This window comes from Pelobates fuscus, chromosome 7 (genome assembly GCF_036172605.1).
Source record: "Pelobates fuscus isolate aPelFus1 chromosome 7, aPelFus1.pri, whole genome shotgun sequence".
NCBI classification, from domain to species: domain Eukaryota; kingdom Metazoa; phylum Chordata; class Amphibia; order Anura; family Pelobatidae; genus Pelobates; species Pelobates fuscus.
Genome location: NC_086323.1, coordinates 113,203,388 through 113,227,373, shown reverse-complemented (window position 1 = coordinate 113,227,373; position 23,986 = coordinate 113,203,388). Strand labels below are relative to the sequence as shown.

General features: G+C 43.7%; 1 protein-coding gene across 4 annotated transcripts in view; it reads left to right on the top strand.

Annotated features, from left to right (window-relative positions):
* The first annotated feature begins 3,780 nt into the window (after positions 1-3,780).
* PLA2G6 (phospholipase A2 group VI) overlaps positions 3,781-23,986 on the top strand; it is a 63,509-nt gene continuing 43,303 nt past the window's right edge. For 2 of the 4 annotated variants that reach the window (XM_063426435.1, XM_063426432.1), the window contains exons 1-2: positions 8,369-8,666; positions 10,062-10,169. In XM_063426435.1, coding sequence (XP_063282505.1) covers positions 10,118-10,169 — 52 coding nt within the window. In that variant the 5' untranslated portion in view covers positions 8,369-8,666; positions 10,062-10,117. Of the gene's footprint in view, positions 3,828-8,368; positions 8,667-10,061; positions 10,170-23,986 lie in introns of those variants that run through there. The other 2 variants (XM_063426433.1, XM_063426434.1) reach the window with 2 other exon arrangements.

The following is a 23,986-nucleotide window of genomic DNA, read 5'->3' as shown; positions in this document are numbered from 1 at the left end:
TTCCCAAATTGAGCAATACCCCACATACTAAGGTGAAGCTAGACATTCTTTCACTCAGTTGGGCGCCCCTTATTTCTCCTATCAACTGCAGGCAGCAGGTGCATGCTGGGATCAGTGATAGCCACTGCTACTTCTAAAGCAATTGTGTTGTGTTTAAGTGGGGCTGCTTGTGGTCTTTGTGTGTTGTGTTTATAGTGAGGCTGTGTTTCATGTGTGTGAGATTACGGGGTATGACGATGACTGACTTCAGGGGGTGACTGTGAAAGGGTGAGTAGGGGGATGACTGTAGCAGGGTAAGGGGGGAAGTGTTACAAGATAAGGGTTATGGGTGTGGTAGGCTGAGGGTATGAGTAAGATAGGGTTTGGGGGTGAGAATGACAGTGCTTGGGGAGTAGGTTTGACAGAGTGAGGGTGGGAGAGTGTGACAGAGTAGGGTGGTGACAGGGTGATGGAGGGGTTAGTGTGAAAGGGTAAGGGTTGAGTTTGGCAGAGTGAGTAGTGGGGTATGACAAGGTTAGTGTGGCAGGGAGATGAGTGTGACAACGTTGGTGGTAAGTGAGTAGGAGTGATTGTGACAGGGTGAGTGGTGCTGAGTGACTGTGGCAGAGTGAGCGGGAGTGAAAAATGTGTAAGGGAATGACCGTATGTGGCTGTGTTAAACATATAAAACATTTGCTCCCTACTGCTTACCTCCTGGGCAGGAAGGAGTATTAATATAACCCCTGGTGGTTCGGTGGATTCCCTGGTGGTGCAGTGGCTGCTAGTGCAGACCTTCAGGTGCAGCGCTCTAGGAGGCCTTCTGGTCCAAGGCACAAGCACCCACAGCCCTTGCCGCTTCAGTTTCTCCGCTGCCCACATGTATACCTTTGCCATTTAAAAAAAATAAATATTTTTTGTTTATGTATTTGGTAAAAATGCAGATTAAGAAACACACACACACAAAAAAAAACAGTTTTCAATTTTACAAGGCTACTTAAAATCTCAGCAAACAAATACGCGGCCACATTGTGTTAAGCCCTCCACAACGTCACGGTACCTCAATATCGGTGGATCCCACACAAATTTTAACATGGGAGCTTATCGGCTTATACCGTTGCTACTTTTTTGGGGAACTTTTTGGGTCAAGTTAGAGATGTGTCCTAATGTTGACAAGTGTCTTTGTTTGCTTCCGAGAGAAGCGGTTTGTTGAAGTGACTATCTTTGTCACCATCCTGATGAGTATCATACTTTGATGCTATTTCTTACTGTATCTCACCTGATCCCTAATATAAATGAACCCTAATCCTAGCTAACACTAACCTTAACAGATAATTTAGGATTATTTAGGTAGGATTGACCCCCTACCCCCCAAGTTGAATGATCATTCTTAGAGGCGTTCCCTTTCTCCTACAATGGAAAGCATTAAAGTCTGTTAGAAACAAAACGAGAATGCTTGTATTTCTCCAAGAATTGCCTCTGGTGCCTGTCATGAACAGCATGATGACATCAAATGCAGCTAATGCTTCTCTGAAAAAATGGTAAGTAAAACATTTTTGTTTTTATAAAATGTAGGATGACCTAAATGTAAATAGGGAGCAGAAAATTATAACTTGAATTTCTTTTTTTTTTTTTATCCCCAAAATTTGGGTTAGTCCTTTATGTAAAACAAATGCTATCAAAATGGCAAGAAAGAAGAAAATGTATGGCAAAAGTTTTTTTTACCTGCCTCCTGCTAAGTGGTCACTATGGTGCTGACCGCATCCCTCGCGGTCTATTGGGGGAACATGTGATCTGGACCTCTGGCGGGTGCCGACCACATAAGTGCTCTAGTAGTCTAGGGCTTATGCAATGAGTAAGAGCGTTGCCACGATAACCTGGCGGATGTGCTCCAACTCATTCACTGAGCGCTATACCCACAAGGAAGCACTTAGAGTGCGCCAGGGCACTCCTGATGCCATAGCAACTAGTAATGGTGCTTGGATTGGTCCTTTCATTGTTTGAGAAAAACACATACATTCCCACACCAAGTGCAAAAACACAGTGCTGTGAGTAAAATGTCAGAGGTTTACATCTCAATGTAGGCAGCAACCTTGTATCTAGACATATTGCTTGTCCTGTTAGCAGGCTGCTTTAACCCCTTAAGGACCAAACTTCTGGAATAAAAGGGAATCAAGACCCTGTCAGACGTCATGTGTCCTTAACCCCTTAAGGACACATGACATGTCTGACACGTCATGACTCCCTTTTATTCCAGAAGTTTGGTCCTTAAGGGGTTAAGGGGTTAAACTAACCTCAGACAACCATGCGTCTATGACAACCTCCTCTCTGTCCCAAGTGATCTGCTGACCTACTAATCTATTTCTGGTGTGAGCTGGATTTTTGGGTGGTATTCACCATAAAGTCTGCTTGTAGAAACATAACAAGTATTCACCTGATGCACTGGTAACCTGTAAGCAGCTGTATAAAGATTCCTGTGACTTGTCAGGATTGACATTGACCTTTAAGCAATAAACCTTGATTGCTTTGGGTGGACCCGCTAAGTGTATTTTTATTCCAAGGATCATTGATGTCAAATTTATGTACTGCTTGCTTACCATTAGGGGGCTGTTTTTTATAACTATTGAATGGCCTTTAATTCAGTACTTAGCCATTGTAATTGAAACCGTTCTTCCCTCAAAACTCATGCTTATTATGAACAAAAATAATCACTTAGGCCCCCAGGCAACTGCATACTATAATTTTTTACTACAGAACTGCTACTTTTCCCAGTAAATTGGAACCCCACTCTAAACACAGGGGTACGTTGAATCAAGGTTTTTAAAGTTTATTTTATTGTTTGATATATTAAAATTTAAGAACGGGTTGCCTTTACAATTGATGATTAAGTCGTAATACAAAAACCATGAACATAATTTGAGTCACTTATAAAAAAAAAACAAAAAACCACAGTCATAAACCACTGAATGCCCCCCCAACAGTCTCGAATTTGAGGTTCTATCGCCTTCCCAATTTAGTATGCTGGAGTCCTGCATCTAGGGACACCAGGGAACCTGTCCTCAGCCATCATTGGATGTTCTAGTGCCGTGAGTGGGCACAGGCCATACAGAGAGCATTTAAATTGCGCACTCTGAAATGTAATTAGGTTGGAGGCTGGCCAGACTAGAGAACTCAATCTTTATGGCGGGACAGAAACCTAAAATAGGGACTGTTGGGAACAATGTTGGGAACCCTGCAATTCTTGCTATTTGGACTTCATACAAAAAAAAAAAGACTTGCCATGAATTCAAAGTGAATTCCAACATTTAGGACAAAAGTAGTCAAATTAGAAAAAATATTTTTTAATCTTGGCTCTTTTGACCTTACATATAATTTAACTTTCAATTCCCAGCAATACAAGACATGCACTCAGTTGTCTCTATGCATCTGTAACCTAATTGTTTTACAAAATGAGAACCTGCCCTTATCAAAATGGCGTTTACGGTTTGCAAACTCGCCGTGCCACAACCAAAATGGCGTCAATCAAACCTGGCGTAGAATAAACTCCCAAAACTGTACACTTTTGTACCAGATACAATACGTTTGTCGATAGTACGCCTTTCTTTCTGTCAAGTGTCAACTTTGCTCTAAAGTATGGAAAGTACTGTTTCAGTAATCATACTCTCTGCCAAAACCAAGATGGCCGCGCCATTCTCATTCGTTTATAGTCGGCGAGAGCCCGCTTCTGTCCTGCTACCATTGGTGCGAGCTCGGAGCCTCTTTATTCCCAACGTCCTGATTGGCTAATGACATTCTTAGCGTATGGATCGTCGAGGCAACGCGGAGGTAGTTGACAGGAGGGGGTAGTCGAGGTGAGTGATATTGCCTGAAGTGTTCACTTTGGGAAAGAATGCACAAGCCTGGTGAAGCTATTATAATTACGTCATTAACATCCCAGTAAAGAGACATGCGAGTTTCCCGGCCCGTTTGCTATTTACCTTCATTTATGGTTGGATTATATTGAGTTCTCTTAACAGCTCGCAGGTTGTTGTTTTTTTGCATTTCTTATCACATGGGATGTAGAATTACCTTTGACCTGCTGTTATTAAATCCATAAAGCACCACTGTTATGCCCCACCCCCTTCCCCTGAAAAATGAGTATTTAAATGCGTATTATGAGTATGCTGGAATTTCACCGAAATTCCAGCTCAGTCAAGAGATATACAGAGACAAAGGAGGGACCACTTGCTCTCTGTATTTCTCCTCTGCTTGATACTTGTTGACACAAGGCGGAGCCTAAGTGTCAATCCCAATGGCTGCAGTGAATTGGTTGTGTCTGATTCCCCATAGATCTTAAAGGACCACTATAGTGCCAGGAAAACAAATTCGTTATCCTGGCACTATAGTGCTAATAGGTCCTCCCCACCCTCATGGGCCCCCCTCCCGCCGGGCTCTAGGGGGAGGCGCTTACCTTTCTCTTGTGCTGGGCTCCCTCGGCGCTGGGGACTCTCCTCCCTCTTCCGACAAATGCGCATGCACGGCAAGAGCCGTGCGCGCATTCAATCAGTCCATAGGAAAGCATTTCTCAATGAGACAGCCACTAGAGGCTGGATTAACCCTAATATAAACAAATCTGAAACTGCTATGTTTACAGCAGAAAGGGTTAATCCTAGATGGACCTGGCACCCAGACCACTTCATTGAGCTGAAGTGGTCTGGGTGTCTATAGTGGTAGTTTAATGCTATACTCTCACGCATAGCAGAGTACATACTATCATATGTCACCGCAAAAGGCGTAAATAGAAACCACGGGGCCCAGTGTGACCTCCCACCCCGTACGTCCCCTCCCCCCACATGCAGCAAACCGATACACATGCACTAACAGACACACATGCACTCACACACTCCCGAACATACTATTCATATTTTTTTAAATTTTAAAAATGTCCACCCAGCCTCCCTACCTGGAGAGCTGGCGTGGATCTGTCCCTGGGGTCCAGTGGGGCTTCAGTGCGGCAGGCAGCTGTGTTCCGGCAGAGATGGCGAGGGAGCTGTGATCTCCCTGCTCTGCTGCCTTGCGCTGCGCGGGCTGAATACTGAATGTAGGGAGCTGAAATATGACGTAATATTCCGGCTCCTGGCATCAGCAAACGGCGTGCGAGGGAGCAGAGCAGGGAGCACACAGCTCCCTCTGCCGGGAACACAGCCGCCCACCAGGGGGGTCCATTTGGTGGCCAGGAGGCAACCACTTGGGCCCCCCTATGACTGGAGGAACACGGGGCGGCTGCATTCCGGTCTGTCAGGAAGTGCTGTCTTAGTGACAGACTGACACTGACAGACTGCTTGGCCACGCTACACACAGGCAGGAGGGGAGCAGCACAGCTCTCTCCTCCTGTCAGACTGTCAGGATTATAGTTGATCCAGCACGCAGTAATGTGTCACACCTAAGACTAAGGGTAACGTCTAACCGTACCGAAGCATAGTCAATATACTAGCCGAGGTCAGGGACACAGAATGGGACATAGCAATAAGGGAAAGCCAATAATCAAGGATACCAGAAGTCAGGGAAGTTAAAACAAAGCCAAAGTCAATAACCAGGAACGCACTCTCGGATAACCATCTAAGGGAAACCACGACAGGGCAATGAGGAAAAGTAAAAATGAGTTTAAATAAGCTTCCTTTAGATCCGATTGGCCGTAACCAGCCTTTGACCCCAGAATGTGCGTGCGCATCCTTTGGGTGACGTCACACACGCACGTTGACGTCGTCAATACCGTGGACGGACGTGGGGCTATAAAATAGCGTGGCTCCGCAGCGGCCGGCGTCCATCAAAATGGGATCTATTGAGTATCCCGTGAGGTTGCAGGATCTTATGAAAAGTTCAAAAGCAATAGAGTTTAAATAGGAAGGTAGACAATTAATGGATCAGCTCTTTTGTATCCAGCCAGAAGATGTAGGCAGCAAAACCTAAAAATATGAGGTTCCCTCAAGACCGTCAAAAATGAAATGGAATACAGTAAAAACAAATATTAGGTTGCGCCACAGTAATGTTATATAAAATAATTTAAAAGATTATGTTAAGATGTACTTACACTTAAAAGCCAAAGAACAAAATATTAGATTTTAAAATCCAAAGTATACTGTAGAAGAGTACAGTTTTTGGTAATGAGTCTCTGTTAACGGAGTCTTGGAGTACTTGTGTCTCCTGATCCAGTGGATTTATGTAAAAAAAATAGAGGAGACTAAAATAGTGTAGTGTGTCACAGATACGGGATATGAGGTAGATAATTTTAATGGTCTAACACCTATTTTCGAGCTAGTCCTAGCTCTGGTTTAGTTCGCATTCAGTGGTGTTGATCCCCCACTGGTAGGCTATAAGAGATGATTTTTTTCGGAAGGTTCCTCAGAGTAGAAATCTGTTTTGACAGTAGAAAATAACTCAGCAAGGAAAAAATATAGTACAAAATAGTGTTTTCTGTACAAATTTCTTCCATAGAATGTGTAAAATAAGGTATTATACTCACATTTAAGTGAGCGGGAAATACTGCTCACTTATAAAGCGTAGGTGGTATAATCCCCACCTGGGATTCTTTAGTGAGTAAATCTTCTGAGTTCAAAATAACCAGGTTAGCATAATAAAAGTAGTAAAGGGGTATATGTTACCCAACATTCAAATTAAATGTAAAAAATTAACAAATACCCCTTGTTTTTATCTAAAAATGTAATTTATTGTTTACCCTATTTTTATCTTGTATTCTATAAATTGTTTTTATGTTTTGAGATGTATTTGTTCACTTAATTATTGTCTTATGCTAATGACGTCATTTTGGCGCCAAAACTCAAATTACAATTGATTGTATTGTCTATATATACCCTTACAAACAAGGTTTATGTTCTTATTGTCATTTGATAAGCCCTGTGTTGGCGAAACGCGCTATTGGCTTTTTATATTGTAAATTAACAAGGGAATTTTGGCCTTTTTTATACTCTCTGTGCCATATACCTTTTTATTACTTTTTAAATTTTACTACTTTTATTATTCTATTTTGAACTCTGAAGATTTACTCGCTAAAAAATCCCAGGTGAGAATTATACAATCTAGGGATCTAGCTATTATCAAGCAGGAGTGAAGAATTTAACTTTTAACTACTGCAGACATGGAAGGACTTGACTGAGGCAAAGCCTTTAACCATTAATTTACCTTTATCTGTGACACTATCCCAGGACTTTGGACACTGAAGAAAGGGGAAAACAATAAGGGTGAATGAACAGTGGTAAAATAAAAAGACAAAAATAATTAAATTTGCAATTACAAAAAATATTTGCGAGAATAAGGGTGTGTGGGGTCAAAGAGGGAATAAGACATAAAGAGGATACAGAAGGCAATAGTTTATTGGTCATGCGAGGTGGGTTGTGTTCTTCAAGTTGCTTCTGGAAGTTGGCTTTTATCCTGACTATATTATTGCAATAGTGGATTGCCTAATAGGCATCCAGGAAGTGGAGCCAGGATGATGCCTACATCAAGCCATTTGTTTCTGTCCTACCCTTTAACCCCTTAAGGACCAAACTTCTGGAATAAAAGGGAATCATGACGTGTCCCACATGTCATGTGTCCTTAAGGGGTTAAGGGGATGGAATTATCAGTAATCTCTTTTTATGCACAGGTTAATCCCTTCAAGATCTTTAATGGCAATGGAATCAGGTGAGACCAGGCTGTATTATTGACTGCACATACTTTCGTAAATTTTTTTCTTTTGTTCCCTCCCCTACTTCTGTACCTTATACCACAACGGTTAAAATGCACTGGAGATGTTACTATATCCCCTTCTTGGTCTTTTATTTATTTATAAAATATTTTTCCAGGATGGATACATTGAGATTTCTCTCGTTTTCAAGTATGTCCTGGGTCCTCAAAACATTGCACAAATCATTAAATTTCCCCAGTGATAAGTTAGTCGACCCCATGACCTTGAAAATCATTTCAATTAATGTCAAGGGCCTTATTCCCCAAAGAAAAGGCATCCATTGTTTAAAGAACTCAAAGGGTTAAAACTGATATTGCCTTTGTTCAAGAGTTGTATCTACCCAAAACCTTCCATATCTCTCTAAATGACTGCAATTTGAAATACACCTTCAGGTCATTTTGCAAACACCGTGGGTTGATATAATCTTTCATAAGAAATCCATATTACAGTTTTACACAGGTTCAGACTGATTTACAATGGGAGATATGTGTGTATTACTGGTAAACTTCACCTTTTGAATGTATATGCACCTAATCATTTAGATAGATCATTGTTGGACAATCTTGGAGAGTTGGTGGGTCCCTTGAGTGGAGTTTTCCTCATTATGGGTGGAGACTGCAATGCAGTACTGTGTCTGGTAACTGACAGGAGTTTTGCTCTAGATCTTAGGTGTCATGGTGCTGGCGGACAGGATGGACTGCTGAGGATATTTATAGGTTCTGATTGACATTTGGAGAAGCCATCATCCAGATAAACACTTTTTATTCCACCGCTCATATAACTTATTTCTGCTTAGATATGTTTCTGATTTCCAGCAGTGTTCTACCTTTAATTAAGAGAGATTAATGCTGTCTCCTGATCCAACCATGTGGACATAGCCATTCACATCAGAAATCCATCCTCTCTGACCCCTTGATTCTGGAGGCCTAATGCAACACTACTGAGAGATCAGGAGGTGATTGATAAGGTGACTCCCATTATACAGTAATATTTTGTTACTAATTCCTCTACTGAGGTCTCCATCCATTACCTGGTCTTCCCATACGGCAGTGATCAGGCATCATTTAATCAGCATAGCCACTCACAGGGAAAAAAGCAACGTCCCAAGTCATTCTTGACTTCTAAAAGGCACTACGCATGGTGGAGTCTAGACATAACGTGGATCCTACTCCCAGATCGTAAAAAGGAATTAAGGGCCATTAGAATACATCTTAAATGATCTCATCACATCTTTTACAAGAAAGCAAATAAAATGGACTCATTACTTGCCAGAATGCTGTGCCCTCGTGCTCGTCCAGAGCCAATTACAGTAGCTAGGGACATCCAAAGGAACTAGTATCCTCTCCGGAGGCCATACACCAAGCATTTAGAGAATTTGACAAATCACTTCATAACCAAACACCTGGGAACTTATTTGACAACCAGGTATACAAGGAGTCCTTGCAGAGATTCTTTGAATCCCTATCCCTCCCGCTCATTCAGTCCATAGATAAAGATGCTCTACTAACAGAAATTAGACAGGGCTAGGTTCTTGCTGCAATATCCACCCTCTAAGGGAATAAGGCCTCTGGCCCAAATGGCTACAGCTGCTCTTACTACATAGTCTTAAGCAAGATATTGGTTCCTCATATGGTCTCAGTATTCAGTCCAGCAATGAGTGGTGACTCTCTGTCCCCAGAGACTAAGCTGGCCAACATTATCTTACTGCGGAAGGATGGGGCGGGAAGCTATTATAGTTGGTAACTAAAAACCCATTTCATTGATCAACTCAGACACCAAAGTGCTGGCATGGTTGCTTACTGCCTGTCTTCATCCCTTACTGCCGAAATTAATACACCCTGATTAGGTGGGGTTCAATCCTGAACGACAATTATACGATAATACCAGGGAGAGGTGGACTTGGCTTGGAGGATGGGTGAGGCATGGACGCCTTCTCTGCAACTACGGCTCTATACATAGGGCTGCAGGCACAGTTGGCCGTCCTCCGGATACGCCCTCCTCCTTTCATTCAATCCAATGGGATGAGACAGAGTTGCTAAATTTTTCCCTTCTACAGTTTGCCCTCTCACTGTAACCTCTTTTTCATCTTATAAGGGAGAACCAATCCATTATGAGCATTGGGTTGGAGGAGAGATTTTTAAAATAGGGGCATATGTTGACGACATCCTCCTAACATTAGCAGATCCCCTATTTGCACTATGCCCACTTTTTGCGCTACTCAAAGATTTTGGATTTTGTCTGACTATAAGGTTAATGTAGACAAAAAAATCCTACGCAATACCCAAGAACCTGTCAGCTACCAACACAGATTTAGTTAGATCAACATATAAGTTGCAGATTAAATCCTCCTTTTGCATTCCAGGTCGCAGATGATTCAAAAAGTTTATTTCCAGCGAACTGCTCCTGTAATGTTTCACAATGTCAAGAAGAATCTGGAGTCGTGTGGTGCAGAGACCAGTTTCATTGATAGGTAGAATGCACAGTATAAACATTAATGTCCTTCTGAGGTTGCTTTTTCTATTCCTGGCTCTCCCAGTTCGAACCAGGTTCTTTAGCAGGCATTAGGCAACCTTTGGCACTGCAGATGTTTTGGACTACACCTCCCATGATGCTTTGCCAGCATTATGGGTGTAAGAGCATTATGGGGGATGAAGTCCACAACATCTGGAATGCCGAAGGTTGCCTACCCCTGTTCTAGAGGATATACAAAAAGCTATAGACTCATTCATTTGTGGTAATACATGGCATAGACTGGCAAGGAATATGCATTATTACAACAATTGAGAGGAGGTTTATGACTACCAAACCTTCTGATGTACTATTACTCTGCCCAGTTAGCACAGATAATGGTGTGGCATGCTCTGCCTGTGGAGAAATATCTGTCTTGTTTAAAAAAAAAAAAAAAATATATATATATATATATATATATATATATATATATATATATATATATATATTTATTTAGCAGTGCATAGAAATATAAAAACACGCGTGAGGTACCCACTTATAACAATGAGGTATTCGAGAGTATGTGCACAATTTTTTTTTAGTTCAGAAGATGTTGACCAGGTTCAAACATAAAGATAGGAATTTAAGTAGTGCTTGGTATTAGCTTAGCTTAGCAGATCTTGCAATGTCCTAACAGTACAGTACAGGCAGGTCCAAGACTATATATAGTATATTGAAACATAACCATTAAACAACAAGTTGATGAGACTGCACATTGTAAGGGTGGATATCTAGAGAGCTAGGTACACATATTACTAAGGCTGTGTATGTTCCAGGGGCGTTAGTTAGATCTGTAGGGCGAACTAAACACTGAGTTATGGAGATTCTATGGTACATACGTATTTAGTAAGACAACCCTAATATATGTTGCTTGTTAACCTTTAAGCTTGGTTGAGACAGGACGTGCACACATAAATTAACTACAGCCTAGGTGAAGGGAAATCAGCTGTGTGCATTCTGGGTTGAACCTGCTTCTGTGTGCTGTGGAGCATGGTTAGTCCCTGAAGCAGTCTTTGATGGTCATCCCACGCCAACTCTTGAGGCCTGATGCAGGATCGGTGGAGCCCCTGGCTTGGGTCTGTCTCTGGCACATCTGTGAAGCTTTCTCCTGTGTAGTGGTGTGTTGTTCAGCTATTGCCTTGGAGAGTGGATTAGCGTCACGCTGGTCTGAGGTTCTTTGATTGGGTGAGTTGCTGGTATGTAGGGGTTGCTCTGTGTCCCAGCTCCTGTGCGTGTGGGAGTGGGTGCATGCGCCCAGGTTGCAAGGCGCTGTTTTTGGCGCCTGCGAGGTCGGATGGTCGCTTTGAAGGCTTGAAGTGGGAGCCATTAATGGCGTCGGCGGGTTGCAGGGCGAATCCACAAGGCTACCATTCGAGCCGCTCGACTGCTGGATATTCTCCGGTCACACAGTGCTGTGCAGAGGCTCAAGCAGAGCCGGTCAAGGTCCTCCAGGGGGTAAGTGGTTGATTGGGTGCCTGTGCTCTTTCTCTTTGGTCTCTGCAGAGCGGCCATCTTGCATGTACCTCGGCAGTTCAGTGCCTCTACGGGCCGCGTAGCCGGGAAAACCCGTCCGCAGTCTCGATCCGCCTGTTTAGTGGGGACCGCGTTCGATTCAGGAGTGCACCCCCGACGTGGGTAGTGCACCCTCCGGTGAATCATTGAGCTATGTAGCCGCCGATTGTGCCCTGTATTCTGCCTGCTTTGCAGAGCTCTTGTCCCCCGCGTCTGTACAGCTAGGCGGTCAGGCTCCGCCCCCCTGTCTTGTTATTCTTTCATCCCTCTCCATATGAGATAAATTAAATATATATTTCGTTTGGCCTCAGTACTTGGGGACAGAGAGTTCTCTCCAGGATTGTGTCCATGGAATTTTAAGGATTTAAGGACTTAGATATAGTGACCTTACAACGCTATTTACATTTATGGAGCCTGACCTGTCATTAGCTCTGCAGTTTTAAAGAAGAAAAACAACCCATTTAAATAGTAAGGATTTATTTTGTTACTTGCATATATGGTATTTTGCCCACTAGACTGAAGTACAGAGAGCGATGGGGCAACCCCCTACTTCTTGTGACAATTTGTGCCTCCAGGGCACATATCAGGAGGATCTAGTGTCACATATATATGAGTACGTATGCTGCCGTTCCACAGTCTTGTGACCAATGCGTTGTATTTTTCAATGGGAGCAGGTTTTAGGGAAGAGATGGAGGGGGGATGGGGGACGAGGTGGTGGGGGGGTCATTTGGGAAGCAGTAGCCAGAGTCTTCATATGAACCACAGCACAGAAACCAATGTATAACATTTTCTTTCAGGGTTACACCACTCCTGTCCAATTATGTTGTATGGGGAAAATTCCTACTGATGATTGTTGGATATTTTGTATATATTTTCCATATGCGGTGGTCCTGCCCACTAATGGGACGCTTTTTCAGAGGTAGTAAGGGGCCTTTTGGCGACAGTTTATAATAGACTCTTTGATCTAGGCCCATAGAGGGCTTCCCAAAGATGGCACAGAAACTGTTTAACTAAATAACCTTAGCGACCTTGATCAGAAAGTTCAGAGCCTAAATAAATGAAAATCACTTAATGGATCAGCTAACAGCCACAGTGCATAACACCTTGCCCTCTTTCTATAAAGTTTGGGATCTGTATCGGGATTTCACCTCTTTAACATAAAAAATACAAATGTTAGTTGGAAACATTAGGTCTCATGGCGGTGGTACCCCTTTATTTCCCACTCTCCTCTTTTTATTTTGGTATTTTAATCATAATTGAAAACACAAAGAGTATAGTGTATATCCCTTTTTCCACCTACACCTCTGTTAACTCCAAAAAAACAGGATATATAAACAAACAGACAAGATCGGTGTGGTATGCTATACAAACATGTTTTAGAGTTACCAACTAAATGGTATACATACACTGGTAATAGGTCCCTCGGAATGTACTGGTATAATAATAATCCCAGTTGGGAACAGAGATTCCAGCTTTAGAAACATAAAAACATAACAGTGTAAAACCGTACAATATAACAATATAAAATAAGGTAATTATTGCACTCACAAACACTCTGCCACTAAATGTGGCCAGAAAGTCACGTAGATAGGTCAAATAGACCTCCAAAATGTTCTCTATCAGATTAGTCTATCCACCTCACCGGGTTCTGGATCCCAAGGAGTATAGGAAAAGAGGTCACTGATGTCTGGATAAGATAGAAGGATGTCCCGATAGAATTAGGTTAACCTCAGGATGCTCCAAAATTTGTCTTGCCTTTTTCGTCCTCAGGACTTTCTAAAGGAAGAGCTAGGGTGTAATCCCCGCCATTGCGGTTATATACCCAGCCAATCAATGTTCAGTAGGTTCAACACGTGTATTGTATCCGATGAGGTGAGTCTGATACATAGATTATTATTCCCACTAAAAAGATGGGTGCCAGAATCCTATACAGCGACTAAAATAAGAAGCCATTTGGTCGAGACACCCGGGCTAATTCCCCAGTGTCTGCACCGATATTTCATCTCCCAATGGGACCATCAGGTAGGGAGAAAGTAGTATTACACAAACAAATTGTCGGTATCTATACCGGCGATCCTATTATATACACACACAAAAATGGCCACGGAGGTACCCAGCGTTGATCCTAAAGGTCGTGCATGGGCAATAACTTAGTAAATCTTCTCAACAAGTTTATGACTCCCGCGTACATCAATGCAACCACATAAAATTGGTAAGACCTAGATGTGTGGATGAATCAACTGTTCAAAGGTGTGTTAAATATATATATATATATATATATATATATATATATATATATATATATATATATATATATATATATATATATATATATATATATATATATATTAGAAATCGATTAAAACATACAGTGGTAACAGCCAATTCATCCAAACAATGGTATCATGAATGATCACAGAAAAAACATATATACAGGCATTCATAAAATACTGGATTCCTATTGTGACAGTAAATTAATTTCTAATGCAGATATTCATAAAATCCACTCTCAGAAAATCTCATCATAAACAACATGACCATACAAAATATATTAATATAAATGTAATAGTTGTTCAAATTATCACACCGCATATCAAAACCCCCCAAAAAGGGGGAAGAAAAGGAAGGAGAAAAAACGAAAAGGATCAAAAAATTAATAAAATCATGTAAAAAAAACACATAATACTCCATAAAAATCTTATTAAAAAAATCACATAAAATCCATAATGTCAAGATAAACATTTAGATCAGTATTCCCCAATATTTTTAATTTATATATCCATTGAGTTGGCATACCTTCTTCACTATATCCCCCTTTCTAGTGTCATGCATCTACATCTATTCCCAAACATAAAAAACTTTTAGGATCAAAGAGAGCGCAGTTCTTACAATGCCTTGGTACACTATGTTTTGTGTCCTTGTTTGCTATTGCCTGTTGGTGTTCTAAAATGCGTTCTCTCAGAGTCCCACATATTGTGCCCCACAAGGGCTATGTAATAAATAGATTACATTTTTTGTGGAACAATTAATAAAATGTTTAATCTCATAAGTCTTTTTAGTAATGGTACTATTAAAATCTTTAATGGAACTTGGAAGGTTTTTACACATTTTGCAACGACCACACTTAAAAAAAAAAAAAACTGTTAGGTTTGGGGGAAAAAGTGGAATTCTGTTTATCAACAGACTCGGTGCTAGGTGGGAACTCAAAATTCCTGGCTTTATTATAAATCACCTTAAGTTTTGGAGGTAAAACTTGTTTTAAAACATCATCCTGCAATAAAAGTTCTCCAATCCCCCAAACATAGGCATAGACTTTATGAAGGGTAAAACTAATCTCTCTTTAATGGTAGCCACACTGGCCTTTTATGCAAGTCCCTATGCAAAGGGCACTCCCACATGGACCTGTGGGGAACTCCAATACAAAGTCACAGACTAATGACAATAGAGTTTAAATGCACGACACTCCCATATACAAACGTACAATCCCTCCCCTCTGCCTGGGAGATAATTGAGCCAGATAATGTATTCACTTAACTATCTCCAGACAGAAAAAAAACACATTTTTATAAAACCCCAAAAGTACCTTAAAACACACAAAATACCCACAACAGTTTACATCCCCTGATAGCCATGATCTGGGTGAACAACATATCCAAAAATCACCCAGATCAGTTCAGGGGTTCAGTGCCCTTCTAACTTGTATAGAACCGAACGCAGGTGATGATAAAAGTCCAGCGGTGTTCGGGAGTTTCTGTGTCCGATTTTAGTTCCATGAGATTCATGCCCAAACACTGCTGCCTGCGTTCATGCGAACAAGATGGCCGCCACCTCGTGGTTGTCTATAGGAATTGCAGCCACCCAGACGAACAATTAGAACACTGCGGTGAGAAGCTTTCCAAGTTGTTAATAGGTGTTAACAAGCTCCAGGGTGGTCTCTGGGTCGTGCGGTTGTTCGGGAGTTCGAAATGCCGCTTGGAGAGTTTGAAGTGTAGCTATCCATGTCCAAAAAGGCACAAACAGTGCCTGTAAGCAAGGTTTATCACAGGGGCCATAGTCACAGGGCAGGAGGCTGGCAAATGGGCTCCTCCAAAAACCAGTGGCGAGGTTACCTTTGTCACATACACAATTTAGTTGGTAATTCTAACACGTTTGTATAGCACACCACACAATCTTGTCTGTTTGTTTTAATTGTAATTGTTTAAGTTATTGATTTGTTTTCTGTACTTTTTTTTCAATGTTAAATCATAAAAGAAAAACTTGACAAATATTTTGTAACATGCACCAATGACACCTTGTGTAAAGGTTTCTGTCACTCAAATAAAAAAAATAAAAAGCTGCAAGGGGAAAAAATTAAGGTAGGGTACTTCTTATTCTTCTCTGCAACTGTAAAATGCTCTGTGCAGATATTTCTGTACTGTAAGTATAAAGTGTTGACAACATTCACTTTGCAGAAATGTTAAGGTGGCTGAGTTCACTAGAGCCCTTGCTATAATCCACTCTCTCTCAGAAATGAAATTCGGCTCAGGCTAGTTGGAGTATCCTGGTCAGAATACCTCAACAGTAAGTATACTTGGGCAAGACATCTACCAATATATATGCATACCTCAAATGCTCATAGACAACCCGTCCCAACATTCCCGATTTTAGGGTCCTGTCCCGATTATGTTTCCTCGTCTCATGCATCCAGGGATACCAGGGAACTGTCTTTGTTCCTTAGACATGTTTGTGGAACATTTCTGGAAGACAAATGTTTGGCATCCCCTATATATGCCAGGTTTTTGTGGTCGGTTATGATCAACAGGGGGTCCTTGGAACCCTCCAAAAGATGTCGCCACTCCTTGAAGGCAAGAATAATGGCCAACAGTTCTCTATTGCCAATATCGTAGTTGCGCTCCGCAGGAGACATCTTTCTGGAGAAGTAGCCACAAGGATGCAATGGTGTTCCCTGTCTTTCTCTCTGAGAGAGAACAGCCCCTACCCCTGTCTTGGATGCATCAACCTCCAATATAAAAGGTTTACTGGTGTCGGGATGTTTTAGCATGTCCGCAGAGGCAAGTCTTTGTTTAAGAGTCTCAAAAGCATTCACAGCCTCTTTGGACCATACCGTGCTACTAACCCCTTTGCGAGTCATATTAGTGATGGGGGCTATTACAGAAGAAAATCCCTTGATAAATCTTCTGTAATAGTTGGCAAAACCAATAAACCTTTGAATGGCTTTTAAATCAGAGGGTAATGGCCAGTGTAGTACAGCCTCTAGTGTTTTAGGATCCATTTGAAATCCCGATGCAGAGATGTTGTAACCCAAAAAGTGGACTTCAGGCTGGTCAAATATACACTTTTCTAATTTACAATAAAGGTTATTTTTCAACAATAGTAAGTGTGTCTATTGAATAATCAATAGTAATAGCAGGACTCTGGAAATAGTTATTAAGGCAATATGAGTTCACAAAATAGCAATATTGTGTAACAAATGTCTCAGCTTTTTGTATCTTTTCTTCCCATATGTGGGCAAGAAAAATGAAACAATAGCTGAATAAAATTAATCTAGTAAAGGTTTAACCACATATGTTTAACCAGTACACTGAAAAAATAAATGAATTTTGGGAAAGATATGTATTATCCCACTGTAGTAGAAAAACTGTGTCAATTATATGTGCAGCCGACAGATTGCTTCAAGTAGAAAATTTTTTTTATTAGCAATAAATCACTGTCAATAACTAACACATAAAATATAAAAGACAATAAAAGTTCCCAAGTTTGGAGAGCAGCTTCTGTCAAATTAAAGTTTTGAGTGTCCAAAAGATGTTAAAAAATCTCTCTCACCGGCCGGATGAAATCAGATCTGGACCTCTTCGTGTTGCAGACAGACTTGCGGACAGCCGCGTGCGTTCCACTGCAGCTCAGATTTGCGTTCCAGCTCACTCTCCTGCTCACTCTCCTGGGAATCGAAATAGAATCCTGCCTTACGCGTTTCGTGATCGTAGGATCACTTCATCAGAGGATCCTGATAATACATATAATACATATCTTTCCCAAAATTCATTTATTTTTTCAGTGTACTGGTTAAACATATGTGGTTAAACCTTTACTAGATTAATTTTATTCAGCTATTGTTTCATTTTTCTTGCCCACATATGGGAAGAAAAGATACAAAAAGCTGAGACATTTGTTACACAATATTGCTATTTTGTGAACTCATATTGCCTTAATAACTATTTCCACAGAGTCCTGCTATTACTATTGATTATTCAATAGACACACTTACTATTTACACTTTTAACCTCAGGTGGCGGTCATTCTCGCAGTGATTCAGTGGTTATGGTACACATATCCGGTCTCATCGTTTAAAATTTGAGAGTTATTCACCAGTGTAAGCTGGAGTTTATCTATTAAGTTACCGTATTTTTCACTCCATAAGACGCACTTTTTTTCCCCTCAAAAGTGAGGGGAAATGTCTGTGCGTCTTATGGAGCGAATATGAAGCTTTACTTACCTGTCTTGTAGCGTTTCTCGGCAGCACAGGGCGCACCGCGGTACTGGAACTTGAATTTCATGTTCCGGTTTCCGGCGGGACTGAAAGGAAGTGCGCACTCAGCTCAGTGTGCGCACTTCCTTTCAGTCCCGCCGGAAACCGGAACATGAAATTCAAGTTCCAGTACCGCGGTGCGCCCTGTGCTGCCGAGAAACGCTACAAGATAGGTAAGTAATTATGGGACAAGGGGAGGGGGACAGTATGGGAGAGAAGAGAAGACTAGGGGGAGGGGAGGGGGGATGAAGACTAGGGGGAGGGGAGGGGGGATGAAGACTAGGGGGAGGGGAGGGGGGATGAAGACTATGGGGAGGGGAGGGGGGATGAAGACTATGGGGAGGGGAGGGGAGGGGAGGGGGATGAAGACTATGGGGAGGGGAGGGGAGGGGGATGAAGACTATGGGGAGGGGAGGGGAGGGGGATGAAGACTATGGGGAGGGGAGGGGGATGAAGACTATGGGGAGGGGAGGGGAGGGGGATGAAGACTATGGGGAGGGGAGGGGGATGAAGACTATGGGGAGGGGAGGGGAGGGGGGATGAAGACTATGGGGAGGGGAGGGGAGGGGGGATGAAGACTATGGGGAGGGGAGGGGGGATGAAGACTATGGGGAGGGGAGGGGGGATGAAGACTATGGGGAGGGGAGGGGAGGGGGGATGAAGACTATGGGGAGGGGGGATGAAGACTATGGGGAGGGGGGATGAAGACTATGGGGAGGGGAGGGGGGATGAAGACTATGGGGAGGGGAGGGGAGGGGGATGAAGACTATGGGGAGGGGAGGGGAGGGGGATGAAGACTATGGGGAGGGGAGGGGAGGGGGATGAAGACTATGGGGAGGGGAGGGGAGGGGGATGAAGACTATGGGGAGGGGAGGGGAGGGGGATGAAGACTATGGGGAGGGGAGGGGAGGGGGGATGAAGACTATGGGGAGGGGAGGGGAGGGGGGATGAAGACTATGGGGAGGGGAGGGGAGGGGGGATGAAGACTATGGGGAGGGGAGGGGAGGGGGGATGAAGACTATGGGGAGGGGAGGGGAGGGGGGATGAAGACTATGGGGAGGGGAGGGGAGGGGGGATGAAGACTATGGGGAGGGGAGGGGGGATGAAGACTATGGGGAGGGGAGGGGGGATGAAGACTATGGGGAGGGGAGGGGGGATGAAGACTATGGGGAGGGGAGGGGGGATGAAGACTATGGGGAGGGGAGGGGGGATGAAGACTATGGGGAGGGGAGGGGGATGAAGACTATGGGGAGGGGAGGGGGATGAAGACTATGGGGAGGGGAGGGGGATGAAGACTATGGGGAGGGGAGGGGAGGGGGATGAAGACTATGGGGAGGGGAGGGGAGGGGGGATGAAGACTATGGGGAGGGGAGGGGAGGGGGGATGAAGACTATGGGGAGGGGAGGGGAGGGGGGATGAAGACTATGGGGAGGGGAGGGGAGGGGGGATGAAGACTATGGGGAGGGGGGATGAAGACTATGGGGAGGGGGGATGAAGACTATGGGGAGGGGGGATGAAGACTATGGGGAGGGGAGATGGGATGAAGACTATGGGGAGGGGAGGGGAGGGGGGGTGAAGACTATGGGGAGGGGAGGGGGGATGAAGACTATGGGGAGGGGAGATGGGATGAAGACTATGGGGAGGGGAGATGGGATGAAGACAGTGGACAGGGGAGAAAAAAAATATTCTGAACAAACTGTGCCATAGTAAGAAACACTATGGGACAGTTTGTTCAGAATATATTGTTTTCTGGGTTTCTTCCTCTAAAAACTAGGTGCGTCTTATGGTGAGGTGCGTCTTATAGAGCGAAAAATACGGTACTTTTGAAAATTATTTTTCAACAATGTCTGCAGAACCTGTTTCACATGGGAGTGGTGAGTTTGAAGATCAGGGGAATACACCAAAATATCGTCCAAATAAACCAAGACAAATGAGTAAATGAATTCCCTGAGTACATCATTTATAAAGTCTTGGAATACGGATTAGGTTGCTGCTCAGCACAACTTTTCCTGTGTGGACAGTAAATGTCATTAACCACATTTTTATAAGCGGATGAATACGTGACACAGAGTACATGGGTACAGATAATTAAATCAATGAAATACACAATAGGTACTTGTGATATCTAAGTCAGATAGTTTAATGTATTATGTCGAGGGGCTCTGTAGTTGTGGTGTCGACCCTTACGGTTTGGAGTGGGCAGGATGGGCGAGTGGTTGAGATTATGCGCAGCTGCGTTAGTCAGTGCGCGTTTATGGAAAGACTCTTTGCCCCAATCCATGTGAGGTTTGTGTGTCATGGTTGAACAGTTCTTTTCTCTCAAAGTGTAGTTTCCTTGAGAGTAACAATGTCTAGTTTGTGTGGGGTGAGGGGGGGGAGGAAGGTGTCGAGATTGGGGGTGTATGATGAGGAAGGGACATGGTTAGGAAGGAGGTGAATGGGGAGAGGGGAGCAGAAAGTGCGGGGTGGGGAGGGAGTTCCCATTGGGGGCGGCCGCACGCCCCCGGTTCCCTCTAGATATCGTAATGTGTTCTAGAATCCAGGGTCCCCAAATTTTTTGGAAGTGTGTTGTCGTCTCATGTACCAGGGCCAACAGCTTGTCCACTGTCCACTTACCCCACTGTTCCGCTATCGTGCGTCTGGTGGCTAATGCGAGTTTTGCCACCAGTTTGTTTTGTGCTCTGGTGAGTGGGGTGTGGGGTTTGGATAGGAGCCAGTTCCAAGGGTCTTTGGGCAGGTCTACGTGCAGGATTTTGGAGGCTAGAGTAATGACCTTGTATCATGTTTTGGAGATTGAGGGGCATTCCCACCAGATGTGGAGATATGTGCCTTGAAGTCCACATTCCTTCCAGCAAGTATCCGTCTCTAAGCGTCCCATTTGTTTAAGTATTAGTGGTGTAAGGTACCACTGGAGCAGCATTTTATATGCTTGCTCTTTGTGGTTGGAGCGAGGCCGTGGTCTCCCAGACGGCTGCCCAGTCCGTGGGGTCATCTGGAGGGGCTAAATCTCTTTCCCATGCTCTTGTATAAGTGAGGGCTTCTGGTGGGGTGTTTGAGTTCAGGAGGGAATATATTGTGTATATCTGACCCTTGTGAGTGTTTTTTTTTTTTTAATTGTGTGAGTTTGGAGGTGGCTGTGTTGGCGTTTGTTGGGTCATTAAGGAAGCTGCGGATTTGCAGGTATCGAAGGTGTTAAGTGGTGTCGTCCTGGGCAGGTCCGGGAATTGTATGAGTCGTTGGTCGTGAAAAAAGTGGTCAAATCTTAGTAGCCCATTTTCTTCGTAGTGGGCAAAGTGTCGGGGAATTGTTTATTTCTTAGGATAGGTGTAAACAGGGATGGTGTATTCAATATGGGATGTTTGGTCTGTGATTCTTGGGGAGCCAGTGGGGTGATCCCCGCCCATTAGATCATGTTCCAAGTCTACCCAAAGTTTAGTTCCTGATTGTGCGTGTAGGTTCTGTGCCTGCGCCATTTGGGCCGCCTGAAAATATTAGTATAAGTTTCGGGAGGCCAAGTCCCCCTGACTGGTTATATACATAGCAGATCTCTTTATCCGTGATTTTTTTATCCGCCCAGATGAAGTTATCTATGCATGTTTGGAGTGCTTTAAAGTCTTGTGTGGAGATGGGGATGGGGAGTTCCTGGAACAGGTATAGGAACCGAGGGAGAAGGTACATTTTTATTGAGGCTATTCTTCCTAACCAGGAGATGGCCATGGGGTTCCATCTTTGCAAGTCATTGCACGCTTGATGGAGCATGGGAGTGTAGCTTAGAGTGTATGTTTCAGAGAGTTCTTTGGGTAGGTGTGTCCCTAGGTACTGAATGCTTTGTGTGTTGTATTTGAATGGGTAGGTGATTTTGAGATGGTCCAAGATTTGTTGTGGGATTCCTATCGGGAGAGCTTCATTTTTATCCAGATTTAATTTGTACCCCCAAGAGGTTTGTGTATTCTTGGAGAAGCGTTAGTAAGGATCGTTCTGGGTCTGTGATGGTGAGGAGGATATCGTCGGCGTAGGCAGCCGTTTTGTATTCGTCATTTTGGACCCTTAGTCCTTGGATTGCTTTTGAGTATCGGATTTTTTGTAGTAATGGTTCTAGGGAGAGAGCGAATAGGAGTGGGGATAGTGGGCAGCCCTGCCTTGTCCTGTTGTGCATGGTGAAGTCCGGCGATTGGGTGTTAGGCATGAGGAGGGTAGCAGATGGATGGGTATATAGTGTTTTCAGAGCCACGATGAGGGGTTTAGGGAAGCAGAATTTTTGTAGGGTGGTGAATAGAAAAGGCCAAAGTAAACGGTCGAACGCCTTTTCGGCGTCCATTGAGAGGAGGAGGAGGATCAGGGTCTTCCTATTTTGGGCCACCCATATCAGATCGTTCGTGCGTCTTGTGTTGTCGCACGCCTGGCGTGTTGGGATTAAGCCTACTTGGTCGGGGTGAACTAGTTTGGGAAGGTAGGGTTGGATTCTGTTGGCGAGTACTTGGTGGATAGCTTGGTGTCAACATTAAGGAGGGAAATGGGACGGAAGTGGCCCGGGTCCAAGTGTGATTTGTTGGGCTTGGGGATGAGACAGGTGTTTGATCTGAGCATGTCAGTTGGTAAGGGTTCCCCTTGAAGGATTGAATTACATAATGTGGTGAGGTGGGATATCAGGGCGCTTGAGAATGTCTTATACTATAGGCCGGAAACCCCATCTGGGCCTGGGCATTTGTTGGGTTTCAGCATTTTCAGTGTGTTAGCGATCTCTTCGTCCATGATTGGGCCGGAGAGTTTGTCTCTTCCTGCTTCTGACAGTGAGGGGAGGGGAATCTCCTCAAGGTACGTTTCTGTTGCCATTTGAAGATGTGGTTGTTGTTGTTGGGCGTCCGGGCTATGATCATAGAGGGAGGAGAAATAATTTGAATTTGTATGTTATGGGACCCCGTTTATGTTTGGCTTCTGGTGAACTAAGGGAGGTGAGATCCAGTTCTTGCAGTTTTTGTTTTTTATGTTTCGAGGCCTCTGCTATGAGCAGTCCCCTAATCACTGTCTTGTGGGCCGCCCATAGTGTAGTCGCTGAGGTGACCGAGTCCTTATTTAGGGTAAAGTAGTCTGTGATAGCTTGTTGAATGATCGGTTTAATGCGAGGGTTGTGGAGTAGGGTGGGATTTAGTCGCCAGGACCAGGTCCTTGCTGTTTAAGGGATCTCCAGTGTGAGGGAGATATCTGCGTGTTCGGACCTCGCTATGGAGCCTATGGATGTTGTAGTTGTATGGGGTAGCAGTGAGGGGGAGATGAGGAACAAGTCAATCCTGGAATAAGAAGAGTTAGGGTGTGAGTAGAAAGTGAAATTGGGTGTCGTGGGGTGTTGTAGTCTCCATATGTCCCGGAGACCAGAGTGGGTTGCAAAGACCAGGAGCATTTTGCCTGTCCTGGCGGTGGGGGGTGGGCTTTTCCTGCTTTTAGGGGGGTATTTTTTATCTATTAGGGGGGCGAGTGTCACGTTGAAGTCCCCCCCCGAGTATCAGATGGTGGTGGGAGGCAAATAGTTTGAGGTGGTCACATAGGGATGACCAGAAGGTCGGGTCTGTGGTGTTGGGGGCGCATTTGCATGTAATGGCGTATTTGTGGTTGTTGAAGTGTCCTGCTATAGTCATAAATCTGCCCTGGGGGTCTGGGTGTGCTTGTGTGAAGTGGATGGGGCACGATTTATGGATTAGTATGGCCACTCCATTATGTTTGCCTGATAGTGAGTTAGATGATTA